This window comes from Mirounga leonina, unplaced genomic scaffold (assembly GCF_011800145.1).
Source record: "Mirounga leonina isolate KUSES-001 unplaced genomic scaffold, KU_Mleo_1.0 Mir_92, whole genome shotgun sequence".
NCBI classification, from domain to species: domain Eukaryota; kingdom Metazoa; phylum Chordata; class Mammalia; order Carnivora; family Phocidae; genus Mirounga; species Mirounga leonina.
The window spans coordinates 23,562,707-23,582,704 of NW_023270852.1; the positions used below are offsets into that span (position 1 = coordinate 23,562,707).

General features: G+C 39.1%; 1 protein-coding gene across 1 annotated transcript in view; it reads right to left on the bottom strand.

Annotated features, from left to right (window-relative positions):
- The window catches only part of LOC118004277 (disks large homolog 2), a 776,050-nt gene that overhangs the window by 353,014 nt on the left and 403,038 nt on the right, over positions 1-19,998 (bottom strand). Inside the window, exon 11 of the mRNA XM_034995567.1 lies at positions 1,528-1,684. Within this exon, the coding sequence (XP_034851458.1) occupies positions 1,528-1,684 (157 nt within the window). The remainder of the gene's footprint in view (positions 1-1,527; positions 1,685-19,998) is intronic.

The following is a 19,998-nucleotide window of genomic DNA, read 5'->3' on the forward strand; positions in this document are numbered from 1 at the left end:
ACTAAATGCATTTTTGACTACAATATTTTCAGCTTACACTGGGCTTATCAGGATATAACCCCATTGTAATTCCAAGAAGATATGTATCATTTAAGTGTAGAAGAAGTATGCAGAGGGGAGTAGTCAAAGGGGTGACATTCAGCTCTTGGATGACAAAACAAGGTCCTACCATGGGATCTGACCCTATTTCTCCCATACTCAATCCATCCAGACATCTGCTAGCTAAGGAATAAGCAGAGGACTTAATGTATGGGAGAACTACCAGAATGGATAAGGAAAGGCCATCCATTCAGACCCCTGGACAATTTGCTCAGGTCAATTGACTATATTACCCAGGTATTGTGTGTGTGAGGGAAAGGTGGGGATGGCATGATAGCTAACAAAGATAAGGTCACTTGGAAAATTCTAGTTCTAAATCACAGCTATAAAACAAAGACAAGTTTTTCTAAGTACACAATGAAAACCACAAAGTAAGTGCTTCATTGAGTTATGAACCATAAACTCAGCCATAAGAACTAGGCTCCTTAGATTATTTCCCATTATTTGAATGATTACCAAAATTTCAGTATGGTCATGAACACTCACAATGTTTTTAACTACCTGTCACAGAGTTTATACCAGAAAGAAAGTTGATCTATTGGAAAGAAGCAGGCAATAAATATTTCAATAAAAGAAAGGAGAAGAAAGGAGGAAGGAAGACAGATGGGAGGGAGGAAGGGGGAAGGGAAGGAAGGAGGGAAGAGAGAGGGCAGGTGTGATGGGCATTAAAATTGAACATTTAGGGGGGCCTGGCTAGCTCAGTCAATAGAGCATGTGACTCTTGATCTCAGGGTTGTAAGTTTGAGCCCCATCTTGGATGTAGAGATTACTTAAAAATAAAATCTTTTAAAAAAGCCCTGAATATTTAAATCCCAGCTCTTATTCTCTCTAGTTAGGTAAACACTGACTTAACCTCTCTGACCTGTATTTTTTTCCTCTGAACATGGGGCAATAGCTTTCATGGTGATAGTGAGAATCAAAAATTATTTCTATAAAATGCTTGATTAATAATAAGTGCTTAATAACTTGTTGCTGGTAATTCTTGCATTTAGGTAAATGGTGCTGCTGCTACCACTTATCAGTGGCATCCAACTGCGTATTTCATGTACTTTCTTATATAGTTATATGCAACAAACTATATGCTTATAAAGGTGCTGTTTTTAGAGTATAGTCATGGATTTGGAAAAAAATCTGCATTAAAAATAAATAATATCTTAAAAAGGCATGATTCTCAATGCTCTTTTGGATGCATTATACGTGTCATAAAGTCTACATGAAAACACTAGCACTTTTACCTGTATCTGAGGGAACTGAGTTACAAGCACCAAGCACTTCAACACCATTTAAACTGCAACATGTGCTGGAAGCCATAATGCTCTCCTCCATTTTTCCTTTTTAATTAAGGTGCTTCTGGAGTCAAAATTGAAAGTGACTTTTTCTCAAATGGTGTCAGATATGGAGGAATAAAGATTAAGAAGAAATACTCACGGATAGGATCTGGTCTCCTCTCTGGAGCTCCCCACTCAGGTCTGCTGGTCCACCAGCCAGAATGAAGGATACAAAAATACCTTCTCCGTCTTCCCCGCCTACAATGTTGAAGCCCAGGCCAGTGGAGCCTTTGTGCAGGACCACCTTGCGCGGCTCCCTGAAGAAACAAGTAGAAAACAGAGCTCACAGGGTGACCCATTCAAGATTTAGGTTGCTTTTACTTTCATTGAGATATATGATACCAGCAATTCACTACTGATAAAATGGCTTCCCAAAATAAGATACATTAGCACTCCAAGAAAAATGCTAATATCAGGGCAGATATATAGTGCATTTTTCACTATAACAAATACTAAAGTACCATGCAAAGTCATTCTTTAATTCCAAAATATTTTCTTAAACTGGCCTTACTCCCACTTTTCCTTTATTTAAAACATCTGTTCTTGTATTTTTTTAAATTGAGACATAATTGACATAGAACATTATTTAGCTTCAGGTGTACAATGTAAGGATTCAATATTTGTATACATTGTGAAATGATCATCAGAATGAGTCTAGTTAACATCCTCCACCACACGTAGTTAACAATTTTTTTCTTGTGATGAGAACTTTTAAGATCTACTCTCAGCTACATTCAAATATACAATGCATTATTATGCACCATGTTGAATACCATGTCCCAAGGACTTACTTATTTTAAAACTAGAAGGTTGTATCTTTCAACCACCTTCACCCACTTCACTCTCCCCACCCACTTGCTCTTCTATTGAGCACTGCAGTGGTGCTCAGTAGGATGAATGTGTCCAAAAAAAGGGAAGAGAATTTGGGGGACAAGAGACAAGACTGAATAGGCCAGATCATGAAATATCTTACATGTTTGTTTGACTGTTAATTAAAATTTACTCCATAGTAGTGAGACCCATTGGAAGATTTTGAGGCATTGAGAATATTTAAATCCATTTCAGGAGCATTAACAAACATCCATATGTAGGATTGCTGGAGAGGAGAGTGCAGATACGATGGGAGGTAGGAAAATTGGTTTGGATGTTGACTAAATAATCCAGGTTTGAGAAAGTGAGAGTATGAATAAGGGTGACAGCAGTGATAATGAAAACAAAGGGTGACGTGAGAGAGGAAATCCGAAAGGAGAAACAGTGGGTCCAGAGACTGACTCAGGTAGTAGAGGAGAGAGGGATAAATATCTAAGTAACTGGCAAAAGGAAGGGGAACTAGAACCCAGGATCACAAGGATGAGTATGATTTTGACATGCTCCATTCCAGATAATGGTGCATCATCCATGTGACATTTGGAAGCTGTTGGAGACAAAAGGTTAGGAATATGGATCCACAAGGAGGACTGCAAATGCAGATTCAGGGTCATCAATAAAAAGATGAGAGATAAAATCTTGAGCCATTAGTTAATTGAGTTTGTGTAGAGGCTAGATAACTATAGAATATAGAATTTTAAGGTATCTTAGAAGTCATCTAGTTCTATTTTCTTTTAAGTAGTTTTGAAAAAGGTATTCTGTAAGCCTTGGGTTTGACTAAGGCACCTTTCGTATCACCCATCCTCCTCTCAGAAGTATCCCAGTTTCAGTCATTGAAGTTTCTCTCATATTTTCTTGCACTTAATGATATAAGAATGGCAAAGAGCGATCCAATATATTTTTATATTAATGACTGCACAGAATCTATTATTCATGATCACATTGCCATGTACAAAGCTATGTGTTAAATATCTATGTTTAGCTAGTTTTGAGGAAGGCTGTAAAATGCACATATACCTTGGACTATAAATATTACAATGCAATGCATTAAGTCAGAGGCAACTTGACATAGAGTTCCTTTATTTTATTCTACAAATACTTCGTAAGCACTACCATACCAGGAATTGTTCCAAGTACTTAGAAAGTTTATACGCAAAACAAACATCCCTGCCCCATTTAACTAAATACCTGGGTGCTCTGTGACCCAGTCAAGATGACATATATAATTAACTAACTATCACAAAGACTGAGCACCCTGTTTCCTTGTTGGCTGCCAGTTGGGGGTGTCTCTCAGGTTCTAGAGGCTACTCACACTCCTTGTTATGTGGCCACCTCTATGTTCAAGGTGGCAATGACACACTGAATTGGAATTTTCTCATTTGGAATTTCTGTGGCTTGCTCTTCCACAACTAGATAGATCTGACTTTTTGCTTTTCAATGGTTTGTGTGATTAGGTTAGGCCTACCCAGATAATCTCCCTACCTTAAGATCAAGTGATTAGTAACCTTAAGTACATTTGCAAATTCTTTTTTCCATGTAAGGTAATTTAACTGTGGGAGTAACATCAGGGGGTAGAAATCATGGGGCCATCTTAGAATTTTGCCTACCACAGGCAAAGAGACAACAGGGGACAAAGGGCCTTGTGTAAAAACACTGATTTTTACTCTGACAAAATGGGGAACCACTGAGAAGAAGATTACTTGATCTAATTTGGTTTTTTTTTTTTTTTTTAAGATTTTATTTATTTATTTGACAGAGAGAGAGCGACAGCAGGAACACAAGCAGGGGGAGTGGGAGAGGGAGAAGCAGGCTTCCCACTGAGCGGGGAGCCCGATGTGGGGCTTGATCCCAGGACCCTGGGATCATGACCTGAGCCGAAGGCAGACGCCCAACGACTGAGCCACCCAGGCGCCCCCTAATTTATGTTTTTAAATGGTTACTTTGGTATAAAAAAGGATCCAAGGGGCCAAGTTTGAAAAAGTGATACGAGTTATGCGTCTAGTTGCTATATGCAGGCAAAATAGTGGCTTGGCTGAGGATGGTATAAAGGAAGTGGTAGGCAGTGGGTACATTTCCAGTAAGTCCTCTCTCTGTCCAGACTGAGTAATTTCTGTTTTTCTATCTGCACATTCAGTGATTCTTTCTTCTGTCTTATTTATTCTGTTCTTGAGCCCACTCAATGAGTTTTTTACTTTGGTTTTTGTATTTTTCAGCTTTAATATTCCATTTGGTTCTTCTTTATACCCTCTTTTCCTTTGCTGAGACTTTCACTTCTTTTCCCATTTATTTAAGTGTATGTGTAATCACTTACTGAAGCATGATGAGTACTTTAAAATTCTTGTCAAATAATTCTAACACCTGTGTTACCTCAGTGTTGTTATCTGTTGGTTATCTTTTCTCATTCAAGTTGAGATCTTCCTGGTTCTTGGTATGAGAAGTGATTTTATTATATACTGGACATTTGGGTATTACAGTGTAAAATGCTATATCCTACATAAGTGTAGTTTTTTGTAGATCAGTTTAGGTATAACCTGCAGATCCAAATAAGATGGATATTCTCATACTTATCCCTGGTGATACCAGGGAGGAAAGTGGGGTACTAACTAGTATTCTACTCACTCTACCTCATTGCCACTTAGTAGGGGTAGAAGCTTAGCTCCCTATGGGCCCACTGACACCAATGACGGAGTGAAAATGGGGTGCTGACTAGCACTGCCTTGAACCATTTTGTTCTGATTCCTTGCCTCTAGGTGGGGCTAGAAGTTCAGCGCCCCACCTCCGCCCTGCTGACACTACCCTAGGGGGAAAGTGGTCTGTCAACTAGCACTGCTTCCCTCTTCCTCCTTCTACTTCATTGCCACTGGCCAGCAGTAGCAGTTCAGCTTCTGGCTGGTCTCCACCAGTACCAAGGGTAGGGAAATGGAAAGCTAACTAGCATCACCTTATTCCAGCTTGTTGCTGCTTGGTGAAGGTGCAAGTTCAGCTCCCCACTGGAAAACGGAGTGTCAGCTAGCATCATCTCATGCCACCTTGTTCTACCTCTTTGCTGCTGGATAGGGGTGAAAGTTCAGCTCTTATTTGGCTCACTGACACCAGCCCAGTGGAGGAAGTCCAGGGCCATCTTAGAATTGCTCTCCTGGCTTCCTTTGGTGGGGACAGAAGTCTAGCTATCAGCTCAGTCCACTGGCACTGCAGTGAGGGGACAGTTTTTCCTTTGGTGTTTGGCTAGAGTTGGAACAGTATTTTCAAAAGGTTGGGGAAATCGGAGGGGGAGATGAACCATGAGAGACAATGGACTCTGAAAAACAAACTGAGGGTTCTAGAGGGGAGGGGGGTGGGGGGATGGGTTAGCCTGGTGATGGGTATTAAAGAGGGCATGTTCTGCATGGAGCACTGGGTGTTATGCACAATGAATCATGGAACACTACATCAAAACACTAATGATGTAATGTATGGTGATTAATATAACAATAAAAAATTAAAAAAAAAAAAGGTTCCCTGTTCTATTAGTCTACCCTTTTGCCAATTCTTGGGTTACAGGTTGCAGGCTTTTCTTGAAGCTTTTTTAGTCTGTTCCTATTGACAGAGGTGCCAGGGTGTAGGTGTCTCCAGGGCTCCATCCAGGATACACAAGAAGTAGAAAGAAAATTCAGGGAACTCACCACAGTGTCATTCCTCTCTGAGCCAGTCTTATTTCCAGTTTGTGTAGTCTTCCCATGTTTATCATGTGTAAAGTTGTGTGTGTGTGTGTATGTGTGTGTATTAATAAGAGGGAGGATTAGAGAGAAATGGGGATACTCTATTTTTGGCTGCAATCAGAAGTCCAGGTTCTGGATACATTTTGAAGGTAAGGGCCAACAAGATTTTGATGAAAAAGTTATTGTAGAAATATCCCCTTCCCTCAGTCTAAAACACATACTCTTAGTAGGTCCAGTGACTTTCAAGCTATACATAGTAAACACAGTTGGAGGGAAGGGGCTATTATGATTCTAATGCTTTATGTGCTAGATGTGCTTGATACCTTTTGATGCTTTCCATTTATTCCTCAAGAAAATCCAATGAAAGATGCACAGAGATGTCTGCAACTCTTTTGAAACTAAGCCAAAAAGGAAGACAGACTGATGACTGGATAGATGGATAGGAGTTTTATAGAGCATGCATAATAATACATTAAAAGTGCAATCTAGATGGCAAGCACATAAGTTTTCATTTTAAAAATCTTTAAATTTTTTATGTTTGGAAAATCTTTATAACAGTATCTTGAGAAAAATAAACAACCTAATGAACAAATTACTATGACAACTTTTTTGATTAGTGAGATGAGATTGCTTATCCAAGTTTTTACTGAGTTTAATAAGTAGCGAAGGCAGGATTAAGACACAGATTTTCTGACTCAAAATCCCAGAGTCTAGACTATGATATATTCCAGAGACTGCAAATCAGAAAGCTAAAGGCTTCCTTTAATCTAGTGTTTACAATTTTTTGAATTTGTCCATGTTTAAAATTGGGAAAATTTGCATAAAATACAGATTTATGACTTTATATGAAAAATCAGACATTCTATGAACACTGGCTCTTAACCTTGTCTTATAGCAACAGTTGGCTTGCTAGATGTGGCCCTGTCTAGGTGGGGCACTCATTTTCCAGTTTGCCAGAGTCTCTCACCTCTCTCTCTTGAGGTTCTTGAACAAAAAAATCTGTCCATTGCATCACATTTACACTTCTTGCAAAGCTAAGAGGAAAGTAAAATATTTTTTGTACTCATGGTTTTATCAAAAATGAAAAAAATGAAAGATCCATGGAGAGAACCTGGTATTTTAATAGTAAAATGGGAGAGAACATGATTCCTTTGAAAGTAAGGATTACCCTTACATGTTTAATATGCAAAGTGACTCTCTGCAGAAAAAAATCAAGCTTTAAAAGATCATTATGAAACATCTTTACCCATTACCATCTGGGGGAATTTTGTTAGTGACCCCTGAACATAATACACATAATTCTTGAATGACAGTAGATTTTATTTATTTTACCTGGACAAGTCTTTTAAATAAAATTATTTGGCATTTTGTCAACTTATAAGTTTAAAATACCTTTTTTAAAATAGATTTTTTTATATCACAGTGAGTTAGGATGCTTATTTTTTGATGCTTATTTTAATAATGGGGAGAAATGACCCTAAGCACACTTTAAAGATTTTATTTATTTATTTGAAAGAGAGAGAGATAGTCAAAGAGAGCACAAGCAGGGAGGAGAGGAAGAAGCAGGTTCCCTGCGAGCAGGGAGCCTGATGTGGGGCTCAATCTCAGGACCCTGAGATCAAGACCTGAGCTGAAGGCAGATGCCCAACCAACTGAGCTACCAAGGCACCCCTCCCTAAGCACACTTTAAATGATGTACTTTTTCTAATTTCAACTTTTTTTCTTTTTAAAGTTTTATTTAGTTATTTATTTATTTTAGTAATCTCTATATCCAATGTGAAGCTCGAACTCATGACCCTGACATCAAGAGTCTTATGCTCTTCTGACTGAGCAAGCCAGGTACCCCTAATTTAAACTTCTTATACTAATAACCCAATACGTTAAACTATAGATTTTAAAGTGTTTTCATGTCCTTTTTTTTCTGTTAGGGGATCACAACCTTGTGAAGAATTACAAGTTGGAAGTTCTATTACACTGATGCTTACATAAGTCAACTTGTCTAAAGCTAGTTGAGCTTTAGAGAGACAGGTTATGTTCACAAAGGTAGTAAACACCAGAACCAGTCTCTCTATCTCTTTTTTATTAACTAGGCTCCACACCAGCATGGAGCCCAAAACAGGGCTTGAACTCACAACCCTGAGATCAAGCCCTGAGCTGAGATCAAGAGTCAGACACTCAACTGACTGAGCCACCCAGATGCCCCTCTCTCTTCTAAGACACTTTTTAAAGAGCAGTTTTACATTCACAGCAAAATGAGAAGGTACAGAAATTTTTCATATACCTCCTGCCCCCACACATGAATCGACTCCCTCACTATCAAAATCCCCCACCAGAGTAGTACATTTGTTACAACTGATGAACCTACATTGACACATCATGTCCTTCAGTAGGTGAATAGATACTGTAGTACATGGGATTTTACTCAACACTGAAAATAAATAAGGTATCAAGCCACGAAAAGACATGGAGGAATCTTAAATGCATATTACTAAGTGTAAGAAGCCGGTCTGGAAAGCCAGTCCCCACTATGTAACATTCTGGAAAAGGGGAAACTATGGGGCAACACAAAGATCAGTGTTGCCAGGGGTTGTGTGGAGAGGGGCATAAAAATGTGGAATACAGGGGATTTTAGGGTAGTGAAACTACTCTGTAGAATACTGTAAGGATGGATAGATGTCATTATACAACTGTCCAAACTCACAGAATGGGTACATCAAGAGTGAATCCTAATGTAAACTATGGACACATAACTCTACCGTGGCATTTATCACACTATATAGTGATTGCTCAATAGACTAGGAACTACAGGAACTTAGGCACCAGGACTACCTTAGCAGTAGCAAGATGCCTGATAAGTAGCAGGAACTCGGGAAATAGTTACTGGATGGACGAACGAATGAATAAATGAATGAACTAACTCCCACAGTGCTTTAGATCCCCCTTTACCCTCTATTTCATACTATAGTTATTTATGTAAATGTCTTTTTTTTTTTTTTTGATAGATTTTAACCAGAGATGGCAAAATCTAAAGTCCACAGGGATAGGAGAGGAAACACGAATGCAGCAGGCTGAGCAGAGACTGTAACAAATTGGGGAATACATTCCATCTAAAGGGCTATTTCTGTTTAACTCTGGACAATTGCTTCAAGCAGAAACACTGACTAGTATTGCCAGATTCTCTAATTTATAAACGTAAGTGAAGAATCTAGATTTTGATGCAAAGTTCTAGAATTTTGTGTTGATAATGAAAAAAAAATTAGAAGTACGGTGCAGGTCAAATCAAACATGTTTCTGTGGTAGCTCCAGCTATGGGCTACCAGTGGCACTTCACACCATTCATAGTTTGATGGCACATTCAATGTCTGCTTCATGTTTTCTCCTCTATGGTGCTCAGTATGGTACTTGGCTCATGGTAATTCTCTATAACTTTAAGTTGATTTATATTCCATATTAAGCTCCACCTCTGTCCTTCTCTTTTCAAGTTCTCTCATTCTGGGATATCTTTTTCTTTTATCTTGTTTCCGTTTTGTCTTATTTTTTTCCCTTTTATATTAGATGTGCTCAAAGACCACCTTCTTCATTTTGAGCCTCGGCTCTCGTTTCTGCATGTTTACTGCCTGTGCCAATGACTCTGGGTCTGTAAATATAATGCCCTGCATTTCCGTGAACTGTTTCATGTGTGAGGGCATCGTGGCTTCCAGAGAGATTGTAATCTCTTGAAGATATGGTATCATGGTTTACCTTTCTAGGCATCCCTAATACACCTAGATGAGTGCTCAATAAGTACCTGATGAATGAATAAATGAGAGCACACTAACAATATATAAAGAACTGCAATACTTTTCACACTGAAGTGATTTGGAGTCTCATTTATTATGTCATTCATCACCCAGAATTCAGATGCCCTAGGCACCCATTAATAGTCATTATTATCCATAATTATAGATGGTCAGTGGAACAAAATTCTAACACTGATTCCTCATTCAGGATTGAGCTTGGGGATCATGACTTATTGGAAGCTATCCCTGATGCTCCCCTCGGCCTCCCCTAGCGTTCTCTCCATGTATCTATCATAACACTTCTTACACTGGGTTGGTTTGCGTGTCTACCTCTCCAGCTAGAGTTGGTCAATTTGAGAGCAGGGACCATGCCATTTGCTTTTTGTACCCAAACTATGCTACAGAGTAGGTGCTATCTACTAATTTCAGTTTTCATTTTAGATTTTAGGTGTGGAGTCTACAGAAGAGAAAATCTGCCAACTCATAGTATTAGTTGTGTTTTTTTTTTTAAACTGATATATCCACTTAAAAATATGTACTTAATTACCCATCCAACCTTTCAACAAACGAACATCTACAGAGTACCTACTTTGTGTCAGGCACTGTGAATACAAAGATTAAGGAGCCTGGGGTGGGAGGAGCCACATGTAAACACACAGTTATAAAAGACCAGGAAGGGACAGGTACTAGGCCAGAAACATGTGCAGTAAGCTAAAGCAGCCTGGAGAAAGAGCAACTGATCTTCTTCTAAAAAGATTTTGGGGGCGCCTGAGTGGCTCAGTCATTAAGCATCTGCCTTCGGCTCAGGTCGTGATCCCAGGGTCCTGGGATCGAGCCCCGCATTGGGCTCCCTGCTCAGCCGGGAGTCTGCTTCTCCCTCTCTCACTCCTCCTGCTTGAGTTCCGTCTCTCACTCTCTCTCTCTCCGTCAAATAAATAAATAAAATCTTTAAAAAAAATAAAAAATAAAAAGATTTTGTCCTTTTATCAATACCTGGATTAAATATGCTACATTAATTTATGCAACTTTATTTTTCTTTTAATGTTATGTAAAAAGCCTTTATTATTATAAAACCTCTGAATGCTGAACAATTGGAAAGACCCCAGCTTGACTTTCTCCCAGCTATGGCAGATCATCAGCAGTGTAATCTTGTTCAGGTCATTCTCAGAGGATGCTTGAAACCAGCTAGCATGTTTTCAGGAGAGGGGAGCAGGGTGCTATGGGCTATTTTTTTCTCCTTAAACCAGATAGTTTAAGGGGGTTTAAGATTCAAAAAAGGAAGTGACTACTTAAACCTGAAGGCTTTCTTGTGGCCATTAGTGGGATGTTCCTTGAGCCCTGAACCTCTGATGTCTGTGAATCACTTCGGTTAACTCCCAAACATCTATGGTAAGAGGCTGGATGGTGTAGTGGGAAGTAAACCATGAAAATGTTTCTAGTCATCCTTGGAAATTACAAATCTGACCATGCTACCCTCTTGCTCAAAAGCCTTCCAGGAATCTATATGCCCTCAGGATAAAGTCTAAACTTCTAAACATGGCATTCCAAATCCTCCATCATTTGACCATCTATTTCCCTGATCCCTAACTTCAGTGTTAGTGAATGTTCCAGTCATATACGTTCCAGCCATACAAAGTTGCCAACCACAGCTCACCATACCAGATTGTTCCCTGTCTCATCATCTTTGTGTAAGCTGTTCTTTTGGCTAGAAAAATGTCTTCTTTTTGCTATCATTGGCTAATAAACTTCTACTTGGCCTTCAGAACGGAAGCCACGTGCTATCTCTTTCCTTCTGCTACCTTATCCGTCCTCTCCTCTAGATACACTGACCACTTCTAATTTTTTTGGAACCAGATTGTCCTTTCATTGATCATCCCACTGCTGTTACCCTTACTGTTCTAAAATTACCTTGTTTATCTGTCTATATATACTGTGCATCTGTATGGTTCTGAAGGATAAAGACCATGGTTTACTAATTTTTGTGATTTGGGGAAGTAGTAGAGGTGGAGCCTATAAGAGACACACACACAAAATATATTTCATGAATAAAGAAAGAATGAGCAAGACACTGGGAGAAATGATATTGAGTTTTAGTACCACCTATCTAGGGATTTGTGGGAACCTAGACATGCCCTCTGTGGAGCAGGTTCCTTGCTAGGGTCATAACTTGGCAGAAAACAATGCCTGCCCTATGGAGAAGTGGTAAAATTCAGATAGGACAAAAGCTAAAAGCACTTAGAAGGCAGAAAAGTATTAGAGAAAAATGCACATTGAGATTCTATTTCCAGCCATCTGGCAGATTAGAAGTCCTGAAAACCCCCTTCATTATAAAGAAGCTAAAAATTCTGAATAGAATACTTATAAAATACCTTTAAATGACTGGCTAAGCTGGCAAGTAGGTAAGAGAAATCCTCAGAGGCCAAAATGGAGTGGGAATACAAGAGAAGGAAGCAAATACAAAGACCAGCAGCAGACTGAAGAGCTTGGACAGGTTCCCAAAGAGCTAGTGTTCCAGTGCTCAAAGTTGATGGTAGCATAGAGAATAGGACTGTGTGGACCCAGAGGTGGGGGTTAGATCAGAGACCTCAGAACAAAATCAGGACCCTGGAAGGCTACATCCTAAACAAAAGGATAAAGCACAAAAGCATATCACCTTAAGGATGTCAAGGATACATAGCTAACCTGACCTTGGCTCAAAGCAAGAAGAAAGGAACTAATCAAGACATGTCTAAATGTGGAAGAAGTTATACTATAGCAACAGAATTCACAAAACCGATCTAACCTTAGCTCAAAGCAAGAAGAAAGAACCCAGAGAACTAATCAAAGCATGTCTGAATGTGGAAAAAGTCATATATGAATAGAATTCTTAAAACTGAATAAATTAGGAGGAGAAGAGAGAAAAAAAATCTTCCTGGGTGCTAGGGGAAAAGACTCAGCAATATATCTCCAGCATTGTGCATTACAGGCATTCTTCAGCTCCAGCTCCAGCTCCAGCTCACTGATATATATGAATATGCTGATTGGTTGGGGTAACCCACAAGATGGGTTCACATGGCCATCCTAGTTCAATGACACTAATCATCAAGGTCATATGGCTGGCTGATTTCCCTCTCTCAGAGTCCAGGCTCACCAAACCACATGCTCATTAAAATATGGTTTTCTGTAGTGCTTTTCCTAAGGGGAGTAAATGTGCTAATTAGCACATTCTAGTATCTTGAGCAGATGTATTTCTTATTGTACATTGGTAACTTGGAATAGCGCCATATAAACTTGATCACCTCTGAATACAATGACAAAAACAGTTTCAGAGCATGTAGATTGAAGGCCCAGATCCAGTAGCATGATAATCCAGTAAGGGACTGTTATTCTCTGAGATCATGCATAAAGAGCCAGCTAGGATCCCTGTGCCCTCTCTTCTTTATTTCTCTATAAATGTAACTATATTCATATGAGCAATATTAAGAAAAAGGAGAGTGACAGAAGATCAAAGAGACTTTTCAGCAGGATGGGAAGACGTGTATTAGTATGTGCATGAAGAGGGAGCATAGCAAAGGTGTGGCGTGGAGGTCAACCACAGAAGACTTTAAAGCTGCTGGTTGATTATGACTGATGTCTTCTATCTAAATGATCTAGCTCTTTAGACTAACACAATGTATGCTTTACTTTCAAATAATTAACTTGGTCAATTAATCAGTCAAGCAGATTATTGGACATCATATAGATACACAAAGATAAAGGGGTTTTGTTGAACTGCTACTGCGAGGACATGACGTGAAGATAATATACAAGAAATCTCACATTACAGGGGAGGCTCTATGCTCTAGACTTTATGCTATAGACCATAGTCTGACTTCAGCAAAATAGTCACCACAAAGATATTGAAAATATACTAAATATACCATAGTTCGTATTTTGTGAGATAGAAGAACTCTATTAGATGGGGATAGTATGGCATTCTGTGATACTGGGAAAGACTATGGGCATTGGGCCTAGATAGATCTAGGTTTGAACAATAGTCCTATCAGTTAATAGTTACATAAACTTGTTGGAATTTTTTGATATCTTATTTTTTTTAGCTGTGAATTGTGAGTAATATCTGCTTCATGGCATAGTGAGTATAAACTGACATAAGATATAAAGTACTAGGATCACATAGCAAATGCTCAGTAAATGCTAACACACTTCCTTTTCCTCTACTAGTTATGACCTTTGGAAAACAAATAGTCACACATAAAAATAATAAATCAACAAATGCAAGGCTACATATGTTAAGTACCAAATGAGTGCTGTGGATAATGAGAAATCTCTGCATTAAAGAAAAAAGGTGAAGTCATGGAGAAGATAGAATCTGAGCTAGACCTTGATGGATGGGTAGAAATTAGTGAGGTGGAAAGGAAAGCAGATGGTATTTCAGTAGATGGCATGAGCCCAGGGCCAGAGGGGAGCAAATGAAAGATGTGTTTGGAGAACAGGGAGTATCACAGCTTGCATGGAGAGCAGAGTCTGTGTCAAAGAAAATGAGAAGACTGGAGCAGGTTGGAAAGGAACATGAATGCCACGCTAAGGAATTCAGACTTTGCACTTGGATAATGTGAAAATACTGAATGTTTTTGCACCAAGGGGAGACTCCATAAATATAGTAACTAAAAGTGTTCATGTCATGTGGTGCTATTTCTACAACCTCCCAGGTTTGCCTGTAAGGGACTTAATTAAACATTCTAAAGGTCTCTAAAGACAACCCTGCTGCAAAGGGAGGGGCTTTAGTTGAGGCTATGACCATGGCCTTGCGTTGAACTGCCTACCTATAGTCTGTAGCCTTTGTAAAGCTCTCTGTAAGTGCTTCTCTCTGGAGAAAATCTTGTAATTAGTTACACAGCTGAGATTGCATGTAACATTCTTGGTAAAAGGAATCAAACAGACAAATTAAATAATTTTCTTCTCACAAACATAAATCAACTATAGATTAGTATCAATCTAATCTTGATTAATTTGATTTTGAAATAGAGTTTTTGCTTATTCACATATCACATATGATAATCTAATAACCATGTTTCATCTCAATTTGCTTTTGTCTAAATTTCTCAGAAAGACAAATAAGGAAGCAATTAAATTTTGCTCTCACATATGTTCTCACTTTTCATAATCATATCTTCTAAGGATCATCTCATCTCCCAAGCAAAAGAAAACAGATTATCCCTCTTGATTTACTTCATAATATTTTGGCTGAAAACTTCCCCATTAAGTTATATATACTATCCATAATGACAGATATTTGTTTCTGCTTCCTGTTGCATTTTGCATTTTTTTTTTAAAGTAGGCTCCATGCCCAGGGTGGACCCAACATAGGGCTTGAACTCATGACCCTGAAATCAAGACCTGAGCTGAGATCAAGAGTCCCACGCTTAACTGATTAAGCCACCCAGGCACCCTGCATTTTTACTTTATTTTTTTAAAAGACTTATTTATTAGAGAGAGAGAGAGAGAAAGAGAGAGAGCATGAGCAGGGGGACGGCAGAGGGAGAGAGCGAAGCAGACTCCTCGTTGACCATGGAGCCTGATGAGGGGCTCAATCCCATGACCAAGACTGTGACCCGAGCCGAAACTAAGAGCTGGGCACCCAACTAACTGAGCCATTCAGGTGCCCTCACCTCAACATTTTGAATTTTTAAAGAACAATTAATTATAAAAGAAATCATTTCAGCAATCTCATTAAATTAAAAAAAAAAAACTATAACCACTGAACTGAGGTTTTTTTTATAGTTACATCATTTGTCCTCAAGCTTTCATGACTGGTGGAATATTGTTTGAAAACATTATGAAATCCAGAGTATAAGCAAAACTAATTTGATAATAGGATTGGCAGGGGTGGGGGATCCTGAATATTCTTCCTAAAGGCAAAGCATATTTTATGAAAGATTTTTAAAATTATCTTTTGAGCTAGAGCTCTATGGTATTATGAAATTCCAATTAATAACTAAATGCTCAAACCCTCTTCAATTAGTATGATATGGGGAAAATGGTTTGGATTAATTAAAATAAAACTCTTCAAGTTTTATAGTTTTTCTCTCATTTCTAATTTGGATACATCCACATTATTGTAGCAAAGTTTTAGACTGAAACTTGTTTCCCAGTCCTGACTCCAACATTAACCCCTGGTTGTCCTTGAAAAACAGCCTTCCTGAATAACAGTTTCTTTCTTTCTTCTTTCTTTTTTTCTTTCTTTCTTCCTTCCCTTTTTTTTTTTAAAAGATTTTACTTATGCATTTGAGACACAGATACAGAGAGAGAGAGAGAGCATGAGCAGTGGGAGAGGCAGAGGGAGAGGAAGAAGCAGACTCCCCGCTGAGTCAGGAGCCCGATGTGGGACTCGATCCCAGGACCCTGGGATCATGACCTGAGCTGAAGGCAGACGCTTAACCATCTGAGCCACCCAGGCGCCCCTTCCCTTTTTCTTTCTTTCTTTCTTTCTTTTTTCTTCCTTTCTTTTTTCTTTCTTTCTTCCTTCCTTTCTTTCTTTCTTTTTTCTTTTCTTTCTTTTTTCTTGAGAGGGTGAGCAAGCACATGAGTAGGGAGGGGCAGAAGGACAGGGAGAAGGAGAGAAAGAACCCCAAGCAGGCTCCACCCTCAGCGTGGAGCCCAACATGGGGCTCAATCTCATGACCCTGAGATCATGACCTCAGCTGAAATCAGGAGTAGGATGTTTAACCAACTGAGTCACCCAGGCACCCCAGAACAACAGTTCCTATATTCCATGAGAGAGGGAGTGATGAGGATGGCAAATCAGAACTGCTACGATCCCTTCCAATTCTAGCGTTACATGTATTTGCTTAAAGAAAATCAGAAATGGGAGTTTCCCACTTCAAAACCACAATTCCATTTGATTGTTCAATGTATATTCAGTAGTCACCTTGAAGAGAGTAGAGAGGACAGAAATGGCTGTACTTTTAGGTCTTCTCCAACTTGACCTCTCTTCAGCTTTTGACACTGTAAGATTTTTACTCTAGGTCAGAACTGTCAATGGAATTTTCGATGATAAGGAAATTTCCTTGTTTGTGTTGTCCAGTATTGTAGCCTCTGGCCACATGTGTTTTTAGGCACTTGAAATGTGGCTGGTATGACAGGAAAACTTAATTTTTCACTTCATTTAATTCTAAGAAATTTATATTTAAATAGCTGCATGTGCCTAGCGGCTACTGTAGTAGACAGCACAGTCCTAGAATCTCATTCTCTAGTCAAAGATAACTAAGCTTTTTTTTAAATCTCTTACCTCTCCATTACTCACTAGTTTCCTTGAAGGGCTCCTCTCAACTACTTGCTGTTCATAGACGGTATTTCCAAAACCTGTATCTTTGGCTGCTTTCTCTCACTCTTTCCCTCTAGCTCTTCCTTGCAGAACAACTTTTCTTCCTTCAGGTTCAGTTTAAGTGGTATGATCTGACCACTCCATCCACTCTTATTTTCTTTCCTAGCCTTCTGTATGTCTTCCTCACGATACTTATCATACAATGAAGTTATGTTGTTTGCTCGTTGCCTGTCTCCCACTGGAATGTAACCACTACTAGAGCAACAACACCTTGTGTCTCTACCACCTAGCATTGTGCCTGGCATATATTAGAGCCTCAGTATTTGTTGAACAAACTAACAAATGGGTGGTCTTATCCTTCCCCTTCTTTATGATTAGTGAATCATTACTGAGTTCACTAATCCGTATCTCCAGCCCAGACCACAGTTTCCTGTACTCCCAACCTACTTAACTAAGAATGAATTCATTATCTTCCCTAGAACTTTTCTTCTCTTTTATTCCTTATCTCAGTTAACATTGTCTGTCCCATCTTGCAATCAGAAACTTGCCTCCTTACTGCTCATCTAGCACTTCTAGTCATCCAATAAATGCCTCTCAAACCATCCTTGCATTGTTGCTTTGCTTCAGGTCTCTGGATTCTCACACCCAGCCCAGCCAGGGATTCTCAACCAGGATCCACCTAGTAGTTTCTTACCCCAACCCTTTCTCCTTCAGACTGTTCTCAGGGAAATTAATATATATTCATATATATTAATAATATATATAATTACAATACATAATATATATAATTATAATAAAATTATTATATATGAATATATAAAATAATATATATTAATTAATATTATATATATATAATGATTTCACCCTCCTTCTTCAAAGCTCCCCTTGCTTCTCAGTAGAGAAGGATAAAATCTTCCTTAGGTTCTTTTGCATGACACGTGAGGCCTTCATGATTTGGGCTCCATGGACACTTTCAACCTCAGTTCAACATGTTCCTTATAGTCCCTGCTATCCTCTCACACAGAACTTCCTGTGTGCTTCTGATGGCTGGGATCTTTTGTGCCTTTCATATGTTCTTCCTTTGTTTGCAACGTTCATCCCTAACTGAATGGCTTATCCTTCAACAACTCTCTCAGGCACATTTAGCCATTGCGTGGGGGGATGTTCCAAGAGCATTCTGTTTGGGGGGCATTATAGTATTCATAATTAAAAAGAATGTATGTCCAACTCCTTCACAAAGTGGGAATTCTTTTTTTTTTTTAAAGATTTTATTTATTTATTTGACAGAGAGAGAGACAGTGAGAGAGGGAATGCAAGCAGGGGGAGTAGGAGAGGGAGAAGCAGGCTGAGCCTGATACAGGGCTCGGTCCCAGGACCCTGGGATCATGACCTGAGCTGAAGGCAGACACTTAACGACTGAGCCACCCAGGCACCCCGTCAAAGTGGGAATTCTTTAAGCACAGGAAATATATTTTATTTAACCTCCTAAAGGATGATTTATTCCTCTGGAGTGATTAAAAGCCTGTCCTTGGCTTCAGACACTCTTAATTTTTAAGAAAAGATTTTATTTATTTATCTGACAGAGAGAGAGAGAAAGAGCATGCATGAGCACAAGCGGGGGGGTGGCAGGCAGAGGGAGAGGGAGCAGCAGACTCCCCACTAAGCAGGGAGCCCAGGACAGGGCTCGATCCCAGGACCCTGGGATCATGACCTGAGTCGAAGGCAGACGCTTAACCGACTGAGACACTCAGGCACCCAGACACACACTTAAAATTGAAACGTGGATCTCTGTTTATTAGTTCATAAGAACTATCAGTTTACTTCATCTTGGTGAGCCTTAGTTTTTGCATCCTTAAAGTTAGAATATACAAAACTAAACAAAAATATACAAAACTATATAAAAATAATAATTAATAAGAGGTATATAAAAGGTCCTATGAGGGTCTGGAGATATATAGTTTCTGGATTGGATCTAGGGACTGTTTGATGGAGATAACATTTAAGTTACACATGAAAATATGGCCAGAATTACATTGCTCAGCATGGTAGGTGCCATGCAAGGGCAGACACAGGTTTAATGTGGTCTTAGCTTTACAATTTGGGGGCCCATCTTGAAAAAAAGAATGTAATATTCCAAGTATAAATTATACTTCTTAAGTTTCTTAGTGACCTAAAGTGCTAGTGTCTGATATCTAAAAAGTGCTTAATAAATATGAATTCCCTTTTCCCTGGCATTTGTGTCCCTAGTACCCAGTAGAGTGGAGTGCCTGGCATGAGGTACAGGGCTTGAAGTGGCCCATGAAATTAAGGAACCCTAGAGTTTCAAGTAAATCCACTCCTGGTGTTGTGCTTGGTGCTGGGAATATAATTATGAACACAATTCAGTTCCTGACTTCATGGAGCTCTCATTTTAGTGGGACAGGGAAGTATATAAAAACAACTAATTATAATATCATTCATTCAACTGCAAACAATTGGGGTAAGTTTTATAACAGAGAGCCCTGATTTGACATAGAGTTGGGAGAGTAGGAGCCATAAGGAAAAGTATAGATGAGAGAAGTGAGATAATATGTAGTGTTTGGAGAAAAGCAAGTATTTTTGCTTGACTGGGACATAGGGTTCTAGCAGGGCTGCAGTGGTGGCAGAGTCCAGATCAGGAAGATGTTCTTGGATAGGGTGAACAGAGACTCAGTTCTCAGTTTGTAGGAGAATGGAGTATTTGCACTTCCCTTCATTTATTTAATGAAAATATACCCAGCAGCCAGTGAGCCGGACGCTAGCTGGACCTTGGAGTCACAAAACTACCAAAGACACAATCTCTGTCCTTGAGAGGTTTACACTATGTGTTATGGGTTGAATTGTGTCCCCTTCCCCCCAAAGATGTTAAAATCTTAGGTTAGTACCTCAGAATGTGGTATTATTTG